Raw genomic sequence first — 17088 nt, 5'->3', positions numbered from 1 at the left:
GCCTTTGAGGCCCGACCTGGAGCCGAGGTTGGGGATGCCTCTCTCTCCAGGCCCACTAGGGAAGGAGTCTTTTGGCAGGTTTGGGAGCATCAGGATGGCAGAATGGCCTTCCCCAGCCCTTTCTGCCTTGGCCACTCTGTCTGGGTCCCCCTGGGAAGCTGAGGATGGGGGTGGAAGGGTCAGGTTCAGCATCCACAGAGGCCAGAGGTCAGCCTGTCAACCTCAGGTCACACGCACCATCCTAAAGCCCCAGAACTCGGCCATCCCCCCAGGCTTGTCGCCTTGAGCACCTACTCCTCTTCCCCAAAATAGGGTTACCAGACAAGACTTGGGACATACTTATACTAAAAAATGATTCACTGTTTACCTGAAATTCAAATTTAACTGGGAATCCTGTATTTTAATTGGCTAAATCTGGCAACTCCACCCCAAAGGGAGCCCCTGCCACTGCTATCCCAAAGGCCAAGGGCTGAGGTTGCAGGAGCCAGAGGATGTGGTTCTGTGTGGTAGCCCACCTCCAAGGTGGCCCCAGTGAGCCACACCTCCTGGCATTCATACCCTCCCACACGGTACCAAGATTGGTCTGTGTGACCGATAGAAGGAGGCAGAAGTGACAGTGTGTCACTTCCAAGATCAGGTCGTAAAAGACATTGCAGCCACCCTCTTTCTCTCTCTCTTGTTCTCCCTCCCTCGTTCACTCTTAGTTGGCTCTCTGACTTTGGGGAAGCCAGGGGCATGATGCGCAGCCCTGTGGAGAGGTCCAGATGGCAAGTAACTGAGGCCTCCGGCCAACAGCCCTGTGAGTGACCTTGGAAATGGATCCTGCAGCTGAAGTGGCTCCTTCAGCCACAGTGGAGCCTTCAGATGAGATCACAGCCCCATAAAAGGCTCTGAGCCAGAGCCACCCAGCTAAGCTGCTCCTGGATTCCTGACCCTCAGAAACTGTGTGAGATATTAAACATTTGTCATGTTAAGAGACAAAGCTTTGGGGTGGTTTGTTACACTAGCAGTGTGACCTTGGGCGAACCACCTGTCATCTCTCAGCTTCAGTTTTCTCATCTGCAAAGTGTGGATAAGTCCAGCTCATGAGGCGTCTTGAAGATCAAATTTGCTAGTATGAGTAAAGGTAGTTACATGTGTCCTGCAAATTTTAGGGGTGGTTCTTTATCTCATTCCTCATTCATGGGCCTCAGTCACTGAGGACAGGCCCTTAGGGCCCTCACAAGGGCCTCCTGCATCCAAGCCTGGCGTGGTGACTGACAGGGGACTGGAGCAGGTTGGAGGACCTGATTCTTCACCTCCTTGATATGCAGGCTTGAGTGTCCCAGCTGAACCCACGTCCCTCAGAGGGAATCAGTGACCTCATGAGCTCAGGTATATAGAAGGCAAAATGTTTGGCCTTCCCATGGAACTGAAGAAAAGATAAACCATTTAAAACCAAAACTGACCCTACTTACTTCTGCTTTCCAATATGAACCTTCTGAAAATTCAAGGTACAAATATTTAATTTTTTCCCCTCTGAATAGGAAAACTAGCTTAGACTTACACCCTTCAGATGAGCAGGCAGTCTGGGTCTTCCCTGGAATTTTTCACCAACTCTGGGGTGTCCCTTTCTCGTGCCCAGAGACAAGAGGGCCCAGATCTGATCCCTCAACCACTGTCGTTGCTTTTCTTAGCCACATGGTGGCGCTGTTGGCAGCAGATTTTACACAGTCAAATAGTGAGGCCTCAGTGTGTCAAGCCTGCTCAGGTGGCTGTAAACCTTCCAGAGAAGACAACCCCCAATGCCCCACTAGACCAAGGGCTCCTCTTTAGCAGGTTACCAGGGTTACAGTGGGTCCCCCAACAGCACCCACTTCCCCAGCACTCCAGCCCCAGGGTGCTGTCAGGACTGGTCCACCCTACGGACCAGTGGCTGCGTGGGGTGGCATGGTTCAGGCGGTGATGTGAGCGATGGGGTGCGATGGGGAGCGATGAGGGGCCATGGGGAGCCATGGGGGGCCATGGGGAGCCATGGGGGGCGATGGGGAGCGATGGGGGGCGATGGGGGGCGATGGGGAGTGATGGGGGCGATGGGGAGTGATGGGAAGCGATGGGGAGCGATGGGGGCCGATGGGGGGCGATGGGGAGCGATGGGGGGCGATGGGGGGCGATGGGGGGCAATGGGGAGCGATGGGGAGCGGCAGATGACGCTTCGCTCACTTGCTGCTCACCTCCTGCTGTGCGGCCTTGGTTCCTAACAGCGCATGGACAGCTACCGGTCCGAGGCCCGAGGGTTGGGGGCCCCTCTCTTAATGGGTCCCATACTTCCCCCCTTAACCATTCCAGGGCTGAAACTGCCACTCCTCAGAGATGCCCCACCCCCCTGAGAACACCAAAGGGACCTCTCAGAGCAGAGAGAAGGGGAGAAAACAGGGTTAAAATCTGCATCCAAAAACCTTAAAAATAAATAAAATGTGCATCCAGAGAGAGGTGGCACAGTTCCTACCAGAGGGAATTCAGTCTCCAGAGTCTTCCTTTTCCGTCCCAGACACGCGTAGGGAAGGGGAGAGAGAAAGTCAGAAATGTCTGGCGTCAGCTGACTACCTATGCCTGGGGTGGTGGAGGGGGAGGGCGATAGGTGGTCCATGATTTAGCAGAAGCCATTAACTATCTTGGGCAAAGAGCCATCCTGGAGGAGAGCAGAGAGGAGGAGAGATACTGCTCCGCGAAACGGGTGAGGGAATTGAGTCCAGGGGACACCAGAGGGCAAAGTGGGGAGAAGGAGACATTGGCTTCGTATACTCCAGGGAAAGTGGGCTACACAGCTAGATGCGGGGTGAGAGCGAAGTTTTGGGGGGCAGGTGCTGGGGGCGGGCTGTCCAGGAAAACTGAGTGTGGAGCCCAGAGCAGGACCGAATGCAAGGACCGAAGTAGATCAGGGAAGACAGGGGCCACCACTGTCATCCCCCTGCCCACCCCAAAGTCCTGGAGAAGACAACAGAGACTTGTGGGCCCGCTGCAGGGACTGGGGTCTGAGCTAACCTCATTTGGATCTCCAAGGACAGGGCACGTGGGCTGACTTCTAGTTTACTGACATGTTAAAATGCCACAGACACCATTTGCTTGCGGGGAGGGGGACACGTCCTCAAATGGTGCTTTCCCTCCAGCCCTCAGAGGCCTCCACCACCCTGTCCCACAGGATGCTGAAGGGTGGGCGGCACATATGGGAACCTGCATTTTCCGTCTTGCCCACGTAGTGGGTCATGTTGACCTGTCTGCTTCGAATAGCTGGTCGGAAGACAGGTGGCCAGCTGACAGCAGGGCCCTCGGCTCCTAGATCAGCCTCAGCCCCACTCTTCCCCTGACCACGAACCACAGCGTGGATGGAGCTGGTTTTCTGGCCCCTCTAGGTCCCCTCATCTGACTCTACAGGGGCCAGGACCTTGATCTTGCCTGCCTGCCCCCCTCGGACTGTGAGTTCCTGTGAGCGTCTCGGGCTTATCCCTGGGTCCCCCTGGCCTAGAGCTGCCCTGCCACACACTGGGGACTCCGTAAATCTGTGGATGGTTTAATAAATACTGAGGCTCCCCTGAGGAGCCCCTATTCAGGGGCTGTCCTATTCCCTGGAGCCTGCGTTCCAAATCTTCCTCGGCTCTCCTTCCTCTAAAGCTTACCAGACCCGAATTCCATGCCTCAGAGACCAGAGAACTCTGACCTGACCCCCTCATTTGCATTAAGGTGTCATTGCCTGGGGGCCCTAGTGCATCTCTCCCATAGGCACTTGACCCTCCAGTGTCTCGGTCTAGTGGAGTGACCCATGAAGATGTCAGGGCAGAGAAACTCAGGAACAAAACACGCTTCCCCAACGGCCTTCACGCCTCCCCAGATCCTGACCCGCTGGAGGGGGCAGGAGGAAGCGTCCTCGGTCGGGGCCCTTCCTCAGCGCTCTGCCTTTCTCTCCCACACCCCTCTGTCCCCAGCTGCGTCCTCAGTGCCCCCGGCTGGAATACGGACGGAGGACTGGGTCGGCTGAGCCTAAGAGTGGGGATGGAGGCTGGACCGTCTCCGTTGGGACAGACAGGGCCCCTCTGTCCTCCCCAGCCCGGGTAACCTGAGCCCGGCATTGTGTCCATCCTGGAACAGCTGACAGCGCTGGGGTCAGACAGCTGGTGGGGCTGGCCTGGCTGGGCTGGCTGGGGAGGGAGTGTGGGCTGTTACATGAGACCCAGAGGCTGCATCCCTCTATCCCAGTCCTGAGGAGCTGCAGTCCCACCCCTGTCACTGCAGAGAGCTGTGGCACCATGCACAGGGGCCAGAGGCCGCTGCTCCTTCTGTCACTGTTGGCTGTCTATCTGGGTGTGGACACAGGGGGTCTGGGGACTGGAGAGGCCAGGAGCAGGGGTCCAAGGCCTCAGGGGATGGAGGGTCTGGGTGGCTACTGGAGCCTGTCCGCCACACCCGGTTCCCTACTTCCCCATGTCACACCCTCCCGTGGCCTCCCCCTCATTCTGCCCCAAAGCCCCTGTACCCAGGCTCAGCGCTGTCTGTCGCAGGAGCCCAGGGCCGGAGCCAGGAGGAACGTCTGCTCAGAGACCTGATGCACAGCTACGTCCCCCACCTGCGGCCTGCCAAGCATGATTCAGACGTGGTCAACGTCAGCCTGAAGCTCACGCTCACCAACCTCATCTCCCTGGTGAGCACAGGCCTGTAGGACGGGGGCGGGGAGGGGATCCCACCCTGCCCCTGGGATGGGGGGAGAGGAAGGGGCTGGCGCCAGCAGCCGGGAGCAGGCAGCACCCACCGGGGAGACCAGGGAGCTGGAAAACTCCCATGGGGCCGCCCAAGAGGCTGGGGTCTTGTAGGGACTAACACCTGGGGCTTAGCCCTCTGTTCTGTGCCCGCAGAATGAGCGAGAGGAGGCCCTCACCACCAACGTCTGGATAGAAATGGTAAGAAGTCGCCCTGCCACCCTCTTTTCCTCTAGCAGCTCCCACCCTGGGGCCCCAAGGCCCTCACAGCTGCCTGTTTCCCTCCCATCCCATCCCTGCCTCTCCTGCCCCCGCCCCCCGGGCTGGGCCCCCCTGGGGGTCGGGGGGCCTGGCAACCCCTCCCCCTGCAGCAGTGGTGTGACTACCGCCTGCGCTGGGACCCACGTGACTACGACGGCCTGTGGGTGCTGCGGGTGCCGTCCACCATGGTGTGGCGGCCGGACGTCGTGCTGGAGAACAAGTGAGGAGGCGGCGCGGGCGTGGGGGGCGGGGGCGGACAGACAGACGCAAGGGCGGGCCCAGCAGGACAAGGGTGTTCTGGGAGAAAGAGGCCGGGGAACAGAGGGTGCAGCCCGGGGACACTGCGGGCACTGGGGCGCGGGGGCTAAGGGTAGGGCCCGGGGCCAGCAGACCTGACCCCAGACCTGGCTCCACCGCCTCCGGGCTGGGCCGCCTGGGTAGGGATGAGGACAGCTCTCTCGGGGGCCCACAGGACAGGCGCAGGAAGGGCTGCCCTCCGGCTCTGGCACTCTGTGGGAGCTTAACTGCTGTCAGTTGCTGCCATGACCATTAATGAAGGGGGGAGGGGAGAGCGGCAGCGATTAGGAGCTGGGCCGAGGGAGCCTGGTGTGGGAGGGGGTGGGGAAGAGGGGCGGGGAGGGGGCCGGGGGAGGAGTGGTCCCCAGGCCAGGAGGAGAGACCGGTCAGGGGTGTGGCGGGCTGGGAAGGGTTGGTGGCCCCGGGCCCCATCCACACGTGGCCTGCCCTGTGCGCAGCGTGGACGGCGTATTCGAGGTGGCCCTCTACTGCAACGTGCTCGTGTCTCCCGACGGCTGCGTGTACTGGCTGCCGCCCGCCATCTTCCGCTCCTCTTGCCCCGTCTCTGTCACCTACTTCCCCTTCGACTGGCAGAACTGCTCCCTCATCTTCCAGTGAGGCCATTGGCTGGGGTGGGGATTTGGGGAGCCGCTCTAAGAGGGGCCCTGGTCGGGTGGGGACCCAGGGGCCTGGCTCCACCTCCCTGGGGCCTCTGCGTCTGTCTCAGGCCCAGATGCCTGAAGATGCCCGTGTCCCTCCCTGCTAAGCCTCGGTCCCCTCACTCATCCTTCTTCGCTGCCTCAGTTTCCCTGCCTGTGCCCGGAGGAGAGACATCAGTGACTGGGATGGGTGGGCGAGAAGGCACACACATGCCGACACACATGCACACCCACACTAGACCACTACGCCCTACAGCCCCACAGAGAGGACGGCGCTGTCTCAGTATCCTCGTCCATTGATGGGGGAAAGGGGGTCTGTGAGAGGGTCTCCCCGGATTTTAGAGGAACAGTCTTCCTGAGACCCTCCTCAGTAAGCAGACCCAAGAGGTGCACACTGTATTTCCTCTGTTCTCACCATCGGCCCCTCCTGCCCTGGAGACGGTGGGAGGGAGGAACACGGGGTGGCCCTGGGCTCTTGCCACCAGGGCAGCACACTGAACTGCAGTCTCCTGGTCCTTCAACTCAAACTTCCCCAGACCCCAAAGAGCCTGACTCCCCGCCCCTGCCCCATCTCGTGCCAGGGTTTTGTGGAGAACTCAGAAATTCCTGGCTGCACTTTTTGAGGCAAAGCAGCCCACAGTTGCCCTCAGGTGATGGTCTATGTGACCTCATGCGTGAGTCTGCATACACTCAAGTCTATCCTCTTTCCCTCCCCATCTCCCAGGTCCCAGACCTATGGCACCAACGAGATCAACCTGCAGCTGAGCCAGGAAGATGGTCAGACCATCGAGTGGATTTTCATAGACCCCGAGGCCTTCACAGGTAACCTCCACCCAAGGCCCCTGCTGGACCTGGCTGTGCGGGCAGGGCCAGGCCGAGATCACGCCCCCTCCCATGTAACTCAAGATGAAAACTACAGTAAACCACAAAATACATAGATTTAAAGGCCCGGCAAACCTCTGATTTTCCCCATGATCATTACTCCAGTTTGGGTGGGAGGGGGATCAAGCATCCATCTTCCCACACTGTTCCCATCCCTCGATGGCGCTCCTTTGGCCACATGCTGGTTGCCCTGTAGCTGGGTCACACGGGCTGCAGGGATCTGCCCGCCCGCACTCCCTGTGCCCACCCCAGCCTGCTGCCTGCAGAAAATGGAGAGTGGGCCATCCGGCACCGGCCAGCCAAGATGCTGCTGGATGAGGCGGCACCAGCCGAGGAGGCCGGCCACCAGAAGGTCGTCTTCTACCTGCTCATCCAGCGCAAGCCCCTCTTCTACGTCATCAACATCATCGCGCCCTGTGTACTCATCTCCTCTGTGGCCATCCTCATCTACTTCCTTCCTGCCAAGGGTACCTAGCGCCTGTGGGAGGGGAGCCACGGCCCCGGCCGGCGGCACAAGGGGTAGCTGGAAGGGCAGAATGGCAGCATGACCTGGGACCAGGGACATGGACTCCTTGTGGGGAGGGGGGTGCCCCACGGTGGGGAGGTTGAGATCCGCTCTGAAGGCCTCTTGGTCATGGGCAGCGGGTGGTCAGAAGTGTACCGTCGCCATCAACGTGCTCCTGGCCCAGACTGTCTTCCTCTTCCTTGTGGCCAAGAAGGTGCCCGAGACCTCCCAGGCGGTGCCACTCATCAGCAAGTAAGGCCGGTCCTCATGCCTGCGCCCACCTCCTCCCCTCCCTTCTCAGGAACACAGGGTACTGCCCTCCTGCCACCCCCATCCCCATCATCCTCAGTGCCAGCCCATCACCCCAAGGGATCTGGGGGAATCAGCCACTGCGGGTGGGGATGTTTTCTGGGGTGGAGTGTTGAAGGGCCAGCCCCGCCTCCTGCCTGCCCCCCCGCCACCCCGGCAGGTACCTGACCTTCCTCCTGGTGGTGACCATCCTGATTGTTGTGAATGCTGTGGTCGTGCTCAACGTGTCTCTGCGGTCCCCACACACACACTCCATGGCTCGAGGGGTCCGCAAGGCAAGCTCCCCGCCCCCGCCCACTCCAGCATCCTCCTGCCCTTTCCGCTTACGTGCACCTTCCCCTGCACTCCTGTCTCTGGGCATATTCCTCACCTGCCGCATTCAGCAGCTAACCTGCCCCACGTGCATCTAGAAGCACGTGCCCAAATGGATCAATAATAACACCAAGCGCTTACTATGTGGCAGGTGTATTACATATACTAACTTACTTAATCTTCATAAATCCCCTATGAAGTGGGTATTAGTATCATCTCCAGTTTACACATGAGGAAACTGAATCACAGAAAGGCTAAATAGCTTACTTGAGGTCGCATGGCTAGAAAGTGGAGGAAGCAGGATTTGGCCCAGGCAGGCTGGCTCCAGTGCCCGTGTGATCTGCAGCAGTCAGCTGGGACCCTTGTTACAAATGCAGATTCCCAACCTACCCCAGGCATCCTGGGCCAGGGGTGGGGCCCAGGAACCTGTGTCTCCAACAAGTGCCCTGGTGATTCTGATGTGCACAACAGTTTGGGGGCCCAGGTTCAGTGTCTGGCGTGGAACAGGTAAGCTGTACCGGGGCCAAGCCACTGCCCCTGAAGTGCAGCCTCTGGGCCCCCAGCACATGAGCCCTTCATGCCAACCATCACCTTCTGTTCCGAAGCCAAGCCTGGCCGCCCAATCACCCAGGAAGGTCTGCTGGCCGCTAAGCTAAGCCACCCATGACATCCCCTCTTCAGGTGTTCCTGCGGCTCCTGCCCCAGCTGTTGCGGATGCACGTTCGCCTGCTGGCCCCAGCGGCTGTGCAGGACGCCCGGCCCCGGCTACGGAATGGCTCCTCCATGCGGTGGTCAATCACAGCCGGGGAGGAGGTGGCCCTCCGCCTGCCCCGCAGTGAACTCCTCTTCCGGCAGCACCAGAGCAATGGGCTAGTAAGGGCAGCGCTGGAGAAGCTAGGTGAGACAGGGGGTGTGACACTGGGGACACTCCTGCCCAGGGACTTCAGACACGAAGGGTCTGTTGGCCAAGGTGCCTGGCACAGCAGATGAGTGCTGGGCAAGTGTCCAGGTTGTGGGGGAGAGGGGCTGGGGTCTCTAAGGAGAGGCCACTTTCTCAGACTGTTTCTCCTCCATTCTACTCCCAAACCTTTCTCTCTCTCTTCCACAGAGAAAGGCCCGGAGTCAGGGCAGAGCCAGGAGTGGTGTGGCAGCCTGAGGCAGGCCGCCCCAGCCATCCAGGCCTGCGTGGAAGCCTGCAACCTCATTGCCTGCGCCCGGTACCAGCAGAGGCACTTTGACAGTGTAAGCCAGTCGGGGGTGGGCGTGGGGTTTGAGTACCTGGTGAGGGACTTGGACCTGAGATGGGGCAGGATGAGTGGTGTGGCCATGGTAGGGCAATAGGATGGAGAAAGTGGAACTGGGAGTGGGGCCAGGGGCCCGTGGAAGAAGCCAGGTTGAGGCCTGGAAGTAGGTGGGAAGGGCTCAAGGAAATGAAGAACAGAGGCCTGCTGGATGGCCAAGGGTGGTACAGGGATCCAGCTTGGTGCCACCGCTGGTCATCTCATCCCCTGCCTCTCACCCTCAGGGGAACAAGGAGTGGTTCCTGGTGGGCCGAGTGCTGGACCGCGTCTGCTTCCTGGTCATGCTCTCGCTCTTTGTCTGTGGCACTGCTGGAATCTTCCTCATGGCCCACTACAACAGGATGCCTGCCCTGCCTTTCCCTGGAGACCCCCGCTCCTACCTGCCCTCGTCTGACTGAGCCAACCAGTTGCTAGCCATGTGGAGTCTTATCGGCTGTGTTCTGCTGCTGAGGTCATGAGTATGCCCTTTGGGAAGCACCCTTCGGGGCCATGTGAGCCAACCATTCCTGAGAAAAGCTGGGGAAATAAAAAGACAGAGCTGGAGCCCTGGAGTGGTTGCGAATGGGATGCTGGCAGAGTGTGTTAGTGGGGTCAGCATCTACATGGCACTGGCTTGCTATTCCTGGCAATCCCCTCACTTGAGCAAAGTGTTATCAACTCCCATCGTTTCTGAAGCCCTAAGGACTCTGTTTTATCTTATCCCCAACTAGGCAAGGTCCTATCCCTCCAGGCCTGGGCCTCCCTTCCCTTTTACAAGTTCCCTGCAGGCTCCTAAAGGAGGGAAGTCAAGAGAGAAGTGAAGCGTAGCAGCCAATGCTCTAGCGAAAGAAGGGGAGCAGAGCCCACTCCAGCTGGCATCTGCCTACTTTCTTGGGGCTGTACGCACCCAATACTCATGTGCACCAGTGACCTTTCTATTCAGATGCATTTTTTTGCCATCGATCACCAAACATTTTATGAGTTTTATTATCTTTTTTCATTATTAAGAGCTCCTCACAGCATTATGGATAAGCAAGAATCACTATTCCCCCATGTTTAGGATGGGCAAATTGGGGCCTAGAGTAAGAGGGGCGTCCCAGAACAATGATGGCTAAATAAGGGTTGGAGTCCACAATTCCCAACACTGACCCAATCTTAGACAGTTCTAAGAAAGTTCTATGGCCTGGAAAACGGATGCCTCTTCCTTCTCTTCTCAAAGGCCAGGGAATTTGCACTGGTCTCAAGGAAGAGCGAGGCAGGGAGGCAGGGAGGCTGGGAGGAGACCCTGACCAGGCTCCCTTTGCCCCACTTAGGACACGAGGGCCGGGGTCTTTCGGGGTGGGGGTGGGGCGGGGAGTAAGGCCATGCTTTGAGAGTGTAACTGGGGCCTGAATTTTGTTGGTGACAAGACAACTTGGGCAAGTCATTTGTGCTCCCTGAGCCTGTTTCCTCATCTGTAAATATGGGCACAGATATCAGTTCCTACCTCCCCTCATCACAGGATCAAAGGTGCGGGTGAAAGTGATTAAAAAATGTTAAAGTGTCACATAAAGACCTGACAATGGTACATTGTTGCGGGGGAGAGGACCTCCCCCAAGTACAGGGTTGCTGGCTTTGGGGATCAATCACCAGCAGGTTCATTTCATTTATTCCACTGTGTGTGTGTGTGTGTGTGTGTGTGTGTGTGTGTGTGTGTGTGTGTGGCGCCCGCGCTGCTGTGTATTTGGAGTGTCAGGCAATTTAATGACGGTGGGATCATCTCTGGTTCCTGTAAGCCTCTCTACTAGCTTAGTCACCTGGAGTGACTCTCTCAATCTGACTGCCTCAGAAGGCGGAGATCAGCTCTGTAGCTCCTGGCACAAGTAAGCAAAGATTAACAATAGCCACCACTTATGAAAGGTTACTGTGTCTAGCGCCTGAAACTGATTATCTCGTTCAATCCACACGGCAACCTGAAGAGGCGGGTGCTACAGTATAGTATGGCCAGTACCAAAGAAGAAAGAGCCTCAGGGAGCTTAAGAGAGAGTCCAGGACCGTGCAGCCCCACCGGGGTCGGAGTCGGGAGCCGTGAATCCAGAGTCTGCGCCGTCAGCTACTCGGAGCCAGCCGCGGGAGGGGGTCAGCACGCGCTCCCCTGGGCAGGGCGGGCGGGCGGCGGGCAAGAACAGGGACAGAGCCGAGGCCCGCAGCCCGCGTGGCCACCGAACCTGAGCAGCTCAGCGCAACCGCCCGACTACTGCGTCCTGGCGTACCCGCCCCTCGCCCGGCCAGCTCGCCGACGTTCCGCTGCGCCCCGCGCAACCGGAAGTGGTCGGACCCTAGGCGGAAGGACCTGGCGGAGCGGAAGTCACTCCGTGAGGCAGTGGTGACGGCGGCGGCGAGAGGATGAACAACAAGTTCGACGCGTGAGTGGCGCGTGGCCGCCTCCCGAGGCCCCTTCCCCCAACCGTTCCTCGCGTCCGCCCCCGCCGCGACCGCCGGCGGCGCAAACTGCGGCACCGGCCTTCCTTCCTGGTTAGGGCTGCGGGCCGGCCGGGCCTGGGCGGCCGGCGGGAAGGAGGGGTTTGGGGAGGAGGGATGCAGGGGTCTCAGGGACCCCAGGGTCATATGGACCCAAAGCGAAGTGCGGGGTCCGGGCGGGAGGAGGTGGCCGTGCCGCCTGGAAGGAGATTTTCGGACACCCTGCCGGGCGGGTGCGGGTTGCCAGCTGCGTGGAGGGGCGGAGACCGGAGGTTTGGGTGTTTCCGCAGCCTGGCTGCTCTGCTTCTGCGCCCAGCTTTTCTCACACACTCCCTCTGGCCTAGGCAGGTCATCTCTCCAGAGTCTCAGTTTTCTCATTCGCAAGGTGCGGACGGTAACAGAGCCCATGTCGTAGAGTTGCGAAGATGCAATGAGGTAACGTGGCTGCAGCGCTCAGCGCAGTGGCTGTTCAGTTACGGAATTCTCGTCTTCCCGAGACTCCTTCCTGCTTCCGTTCTCTTCCCCCTCCTTTTCCCCTCTTCCAACACACTCTCCAAGAGCTGCTCAGTTTCTTGCCCAACGGGTATACTTGTTATTGCCTCCTCCTGCAGTTCTGTATGTATCCTATCTGTTTGATTTCTAGTTCCAGCATCAAACAATTGGGAGGTGCAGAAAGGAAATGCAAAGTATTTTTGCATATTTCCCTGCAGCGATTGTATCTGGAGGTAGATTATGTTTTGGCTTTTCTTCTAGTAGTCCAGTAAATCTGTCTTCTTTTCCGAAGACCTAGATTTCCAGTCTCAGACCCACCAGTTCCCAGTTATTTGACATTAGAAAAGTTACCCAGTCTCTGAGCCTCTGTTACCCAAACCGCATTAGTTGTTAGTGCTCTGCTGCCTTAGTGAGTGTGATAAGGATCAAATCACATTCGGTGATGCTTAAAGGTACTTTAAGATATAAAGTATCTTTTTAAGATATAAAGTACTACATTTAAGATATAAATGTAAAGTGGAATTACTATTAGTTTAGGTTGTGACCCACTGTTGCCCATGGGAAATTGGAGTTTTTCCAGTACCTTGAGTGCTGGTATGCAAATTCCAAGGTCCTGGACTCCCGCACTCCTGGCAGCTCCTCAGGAATGCTTCCTGGTTGCTGAGAGGGCTCTGCTACTTGAAAAAAGTCTTTGGGAGTTTGCTCCCGCCCCCCACCCCCTGCCCAGTCGTAAGCCCTGCAACTCCTAACTTAAGATCTAAGTCCTGCCTCAGAGGAGCTTTCTGCCAACCCTGTACCTCCTTCTCCGCCGAACTGAAGAAATCAAAATTTTACTTTAAGGAGGTACTTCATGCGTAATCTGGCCCAGCCCTACCCAGATCATTTGGAGGTTCGCAGTAGCTAATTTAAACGTGGCAGTAATGGCTTCCACGGGCATTTCGCTATTTTTCACATATTATTTCTACTAATTCTAACAACCCTGTAAGGGGGTCATGTTACCTCCTTTTACAGATAAGGAAAATGAGACTCTGAGATTAAATAACTTGCCCACAGCAACGGGAAGGGCCATATGGTGAGATTCGAACCCGGATTTGTTGTTTAACATTTGTTCAAGCACATCTTGACGAAAATTAACCTGGGCCATTTTTAATTAGTTCTAATTGTTAACTATTCATTATACTGAACATCTGTCTTCTAGCTATGCAGGAAAAAAACAAAGCTGTCTTTCATTCGAAATTAGCAATTGAAGACAGCACTCCAGCCCTTAGTTTTGTTTTTGTTGCCTTTGTTTTTCATGCAAAAAAGTGTGCAGTTTTTAGACCACGGCTGCATATTTGGTCTCTGCATTCTTCGCCACATGGCTTCTAAGGACATGTTCCAGTTTGCCAGAGTCCTAAAAGTCCAGTGCCTGGAGTTGAGTACTGTAGTCTAATCTGACGGGCTCAGATTAAAGAGGAGCTCTAGTCTCCTTTTCTGTGTGGCCTTCTATGGACCTAAACTAATAGCCGCCACCCCACCCCCCCATCAAGTCATTAGCTACCATTGCCATTGATCCTATTCATATATAAAAGCCTAAGATGCTTTCACTATACTTCAGTCCCTACGGTGTTGAGCTTGGTTTTCAAATCTAGATGCCATATTTGATTTTGTCCCTATTCTTTATTCTTAGCCTTGGTCCATTCTTAATTATTGTCCGAACCACTTATTCGACATTCATCCTAGTCTGCCTCGTATTGCTTTGATCTTAGAAATCCATTCATTAAACATGTTTGCTTTCTGCCACTGCCTGATGCTGGACATGTAAGGATGAATTAGACCAAGTTCCTACCTGCAGTGAATCGTCTAGTTAGAGTATGAGGACATACCTGGGCAGAAGCTTGGTGAGCTAATTAGGTGCCACTCAGCCTGGACAGCTTCAGATGCTAATTGCCTGCCTAAGTGTATTGAGCACTGATTTTTCTGTCTGGATTGTATCTTTGCTTCACATCCAGCTTCAGGCTGGTAAGAGTAGCCTCCAGAAGACAGGGTGCGAATGCCTTGCCTTAAGTGTAGGCTCAGAGAGCAGAGTGGTTGCTTAGCTCCACCCTCAAGAAATGACAGCATAAGATGAAGGTCCATTAGGGTTTCCATTTACTATCTTAGAAGGGAGTCGGGAGGTGGGGTCCAGGGATCACAGTAGCATTGTTTCTTCTCTGGCATAATTATTTTTGTTATTTTTCTGTTTCCTAGTGGTTAGCAGCAAAAGCACTAAAAAGAAAGGCATTTATATGCTTCGCTTGGGGCTAGAAAAATGTAAGATGCTGAGGTGACTGTGCCCCTCTTTAACCAAGATTGAAGGGAAAGGACCCCAAAGGATATAGTGGGGAGTTGGGAACTGAGAAGAGAGAAATGATGTGAGTCCCTGTGGTATGCCCTAAAGAAGAGAATTAGGAGCTCTCTTGGGCCTGAGCAATTTTTAAAAAACTCATGAAATGTTCCTAATCAGGAGACAAAAAACCGGCCATGACAGTACAGCTGGGACAAGTACAAACGTTTATATGGGGATGTTCAGAAGAGGGAATCCCAACTCAGCCTAGAGAGAGATCAGAAAATATTTTCAAGAGAAAGTGGTCCTGGACTTCCCTGGTGGTTCAGTGGTTAAGAATCTGCCTGCCAATGCAGGGGACACAGGTTTGAGCTCTGGTCCCGGAAGGTCCCACATGCCACGGAGCAACTAAGCCCATGCCCCACAACTACTGAGCCTGCGCTCTAGAGCCTGTGAGCCACAACTACTGAGCCCGTGTGCCACAACTACTGAAGCCCGTGCGCCTAGAGCTTGTGCTCCGCAACAAGAGAAGCCACCGCAATGAGAAGCCCACGCACCGCAACGAAGAGTAGCCCCCGCTCGCTGCAACTAGAGAAAGCCTGTGGGTAGCAACGGAGACCAAATGCAGCCAAAATATAAATAAATAAATATTTTTAAAAAAGAGAGAAAGTGTCCTTAGTCTGAATCCTGATGGACAAGTTAAGTAGGGGAAGAGGAGCTCTCTGAGCAGAGACCAGGTGATGAACACAACAGAGGGCTGAGGTTGGGGACTGCAAGTAGGCTGACCACTGGAGGGAAAGGAGTTGGTTGCACCATGCTGAGGTCAGACTGCGTGTCAGGTATTCCATAGGTGTTCTTATTTTTTGTTTTATTTTATTTTTGGCTGTGTTGGGTCTTCATTGCTGAGCGTGGGCCTTCTCTAGTTGCAGGGAGCAGGGGCCACTCCCTGTTGCAGTGCGCGGGCCCCCCATGGCGGCGGCTTCTCTTGCTGCAGAGCGTGGGCTCCAGGCACGCAGGCTCAGTAGTTGTGGCACACGGGCTCAGTAGTTGTGACCCGCGGGCTCTAGAGCGCAGGCTCAGTAGTTGTGGCGCACGGGCCCAGCTGCTCCGCGGCATGTGGGATCCCCCCGGACCAGGGCTCAAACCCGTGTCGCCTGCATGGGCAGGCAGACTCTTAACCACTGCACCACCAGGGAAGCCCTCCATAGGTATTGTTAAACACACAGTATGCTTGTAAATGTTGTGGGACTTGCATGCTAGACAGGTTCCTCTTGAAAAGGAAACCAGACCAACTCAAGTTTAATGAAGGGGAAGGGGCATTGTAAGCACCATTAGGTCTCCCAGGAGTCCAGGGAGGGTGAACCAAGCCAAAGAGATGGCAGCATCACAGACAGAACCATTCTCCTTTCCACTCTCTGCTCGTCTGCTCATTCCCTTTGCCCCTACTGACTTTCTGTGCTCTTGCTTGTTGTCTTTATTCCCTCATGGCTTTTCTTGTATGAGACTCATATGACTCCCTAGTTCCTGAATCCATATGATCTTTCATCTCCTGGATGAAAAGCCGAGGGAGGAATTGGCTCATAATTTTGAGCGAGCCCCTGAGGCATCGTTTATTGGCCAGGCTGGGCCACCCTTTAGTCTGGTGCCCTTCCTTCACAGTCATGTCTTGGCCAGGGTGGGGTTGGGGATGGTCATGGCACCATGCACGATCTCGGGAGTATATCCTACAGCTAGGGCTGTGAAGTGGGCAGAGCAGGCACCCCAGCCCATGCCTAGCCCATCCATTTTAACATTTGAGCACTTTTTATGTGGTAGGCACTGAGGATTCATGGGCAAAAAGAAAAACAGTGCAAAAAACTTGGCAGCATGTTTCTGCATCTATAAGGTAATACAGGCATACCTCTCATTTTACTGCACTTTGCAAATACCGCTTATTTTCTTTTTCTTTTTTTTTTTTACAAATGGAAGGTTTATTGCAACCCTGTGTAATTAGTGATGGTTAGCATTTTTTCACAATAAACTATTTTTAAATTAAGATACATACTTTTTAAAGACATAATGCTATTGCCCTCTTAATAGACTACAGTACAGTGAAAACATAACTTTTATATGCACTGAGAAACCAAATAATTTGCATGACTCAATTTATTGTGATATTTGCTTTATTGCGGAACCAAACCCACAATATCTCTGAGGTATTCCTGTATCTGAGTTACAATTTGACCACTTCTGGTACCTTCCCTGAGAATTGCCAGATTCCATTTGACTGGATACGGCCGGAAAAGTGATTTCAGAAAAGATCTGGAAGTTAATGGTCCAGCTCTAGACTAAACAGCATTCTTACTATCTTTGTGAATTCACCTTCCATTTATCTTTTTGTCTGGATCTAGTGAACTTTAGGTTCACTGAAAGCCTTAGTATTGTGTTTTGGGGGGTGGCAAATTATGCTCAGAGACAGGTTTTCTTTGCCAGTAGTTTATTTACCACAGATTCATTGTGGGAATTACAGTAATTTCATAAGCCAGTAGCATGCAGATGCCCCTTATTAAGCTAATAAAGAAATAACATACCATACTCCAGACCAATGATAGGTTAA

At 55.1% G+C, this 17088-nt stretch overlaps 2 protein-coding genes across 9 annotated transcripts in view; both read left to right on the top strand.

The window, feature by feature from the left end:
• The first annotated feature begins 4234 nt into the window (after positions 1-4234).
• On the top strand, positions 4235-9798 carry CHRNG (cholinergic receptor nicotinic gamma subunit). 2 transcript variants are annotated; one of them, XM_027114342.1, is made up of 12 exons: positions 4235-4338; positions 4536-4675; positions 4887-4931; positions 5102-5211; positions 5747-5902; positions 6672-6769; positions 7096-7296; positions 7472-7586; positions 7804-7918; positions 8637-8853; positions 9064-9197; positions 9481-9798. In XM_027114342.1, the coding sequence occupies exons 1-12, from the start codon at positions 4284-4286 to the stop codon at positions 9652-9654; spliced, it is 1560 nt and encodes a 519-aa protein (XP_026970143.1). In that variant the 5' UTR covers positions 4235-4283; the 3' UTR covers positions 9655-9798. The 2 variants fall into 2 exon arrangements, with proteins under 2 accessions (XP_026970143.1, XP_026970152.1); XM_027114351.1 differs by lacking the exon at positions 5747-5902 and having other exon boundaries at positions 4284-4338; positions 9481-9654.
• Positions 9799-11511: 1713 nt separating this feature from the next.
• Positions 11512-17088, top strand: part of EIF4E2 (eukaryotic translation initiation factor 4E family member 2) — a 29182-nt gene continuing 23605 nt past the window's right edge. For 5 of the 7 annotated variants that reach the window (XM_027118340.1, XM_027118316.1, XM_027118331.1 and 2 more), the window contains exon 1: positions 11523-11640. In XM_027118340.1, the coding sequence (XP_026974141.1) occupies positions 11621-11640 (20 nt within the window). In that variant the 5' untranslated portion in view covers positions 11523-11620. Of the gene's footprint in view, positions 11641-12040; positions 12131-17088 lie in introns of those variants that run through there. The other 2 variants (XM_027118305.1, XM_027118323.1) reach the window with 2 other exon arrangements.

This window comes from Aethalodelphis obliquidens, unplaced genomic scaffold (genome assembly GCF_003676395.1).
Source record: "Aethalodelphis obliquidens isolate GAN/ISIS:26980383/991018 unplaced genomic scaffold, ASM367639v1 scaffold2, whole genome shotgun sequence".
In the NCBI taxonomy this organism is placed as follows: domain Eukaryota; kingdom Metazoa; phylum Chordata; class Mammalia; order Artiodactyla; family Delphinidae; genus Aethalodelphis; species Aethalodelphis obliquidens.
The sequence above is the reverse complement of the archived record's forward strand: the minus strand, read 5'-3'. Positions and strand labels throughout refer to the sequence as shown.

Excerpts from the sequence above, each read along its gene's own strand:
- CHRNG (XM_027114342.1), top strand. The coding sequence starts at position 4,284 with ATGCACAGGGGCCAGAGGCCGCTGCTCCTTCTGTCACTGTTGGCTGTC. Across the intron at positions 4,339-4,535 it reads ACTGTTGGCTGTCTATCTGG|GAGCCCAGGGCCGGAGCCAG; the intron begins GTGTGGACACAG and ends TGTCTGTCGCAG. Across the intron at positions 5,903-6,671 it reads AACTGCTCCCTCATCTTCCA|GTCCCAGACCTATGGCACCA; the intron begins GTGAGGCCATTG and ends CCCATCTCCCAG.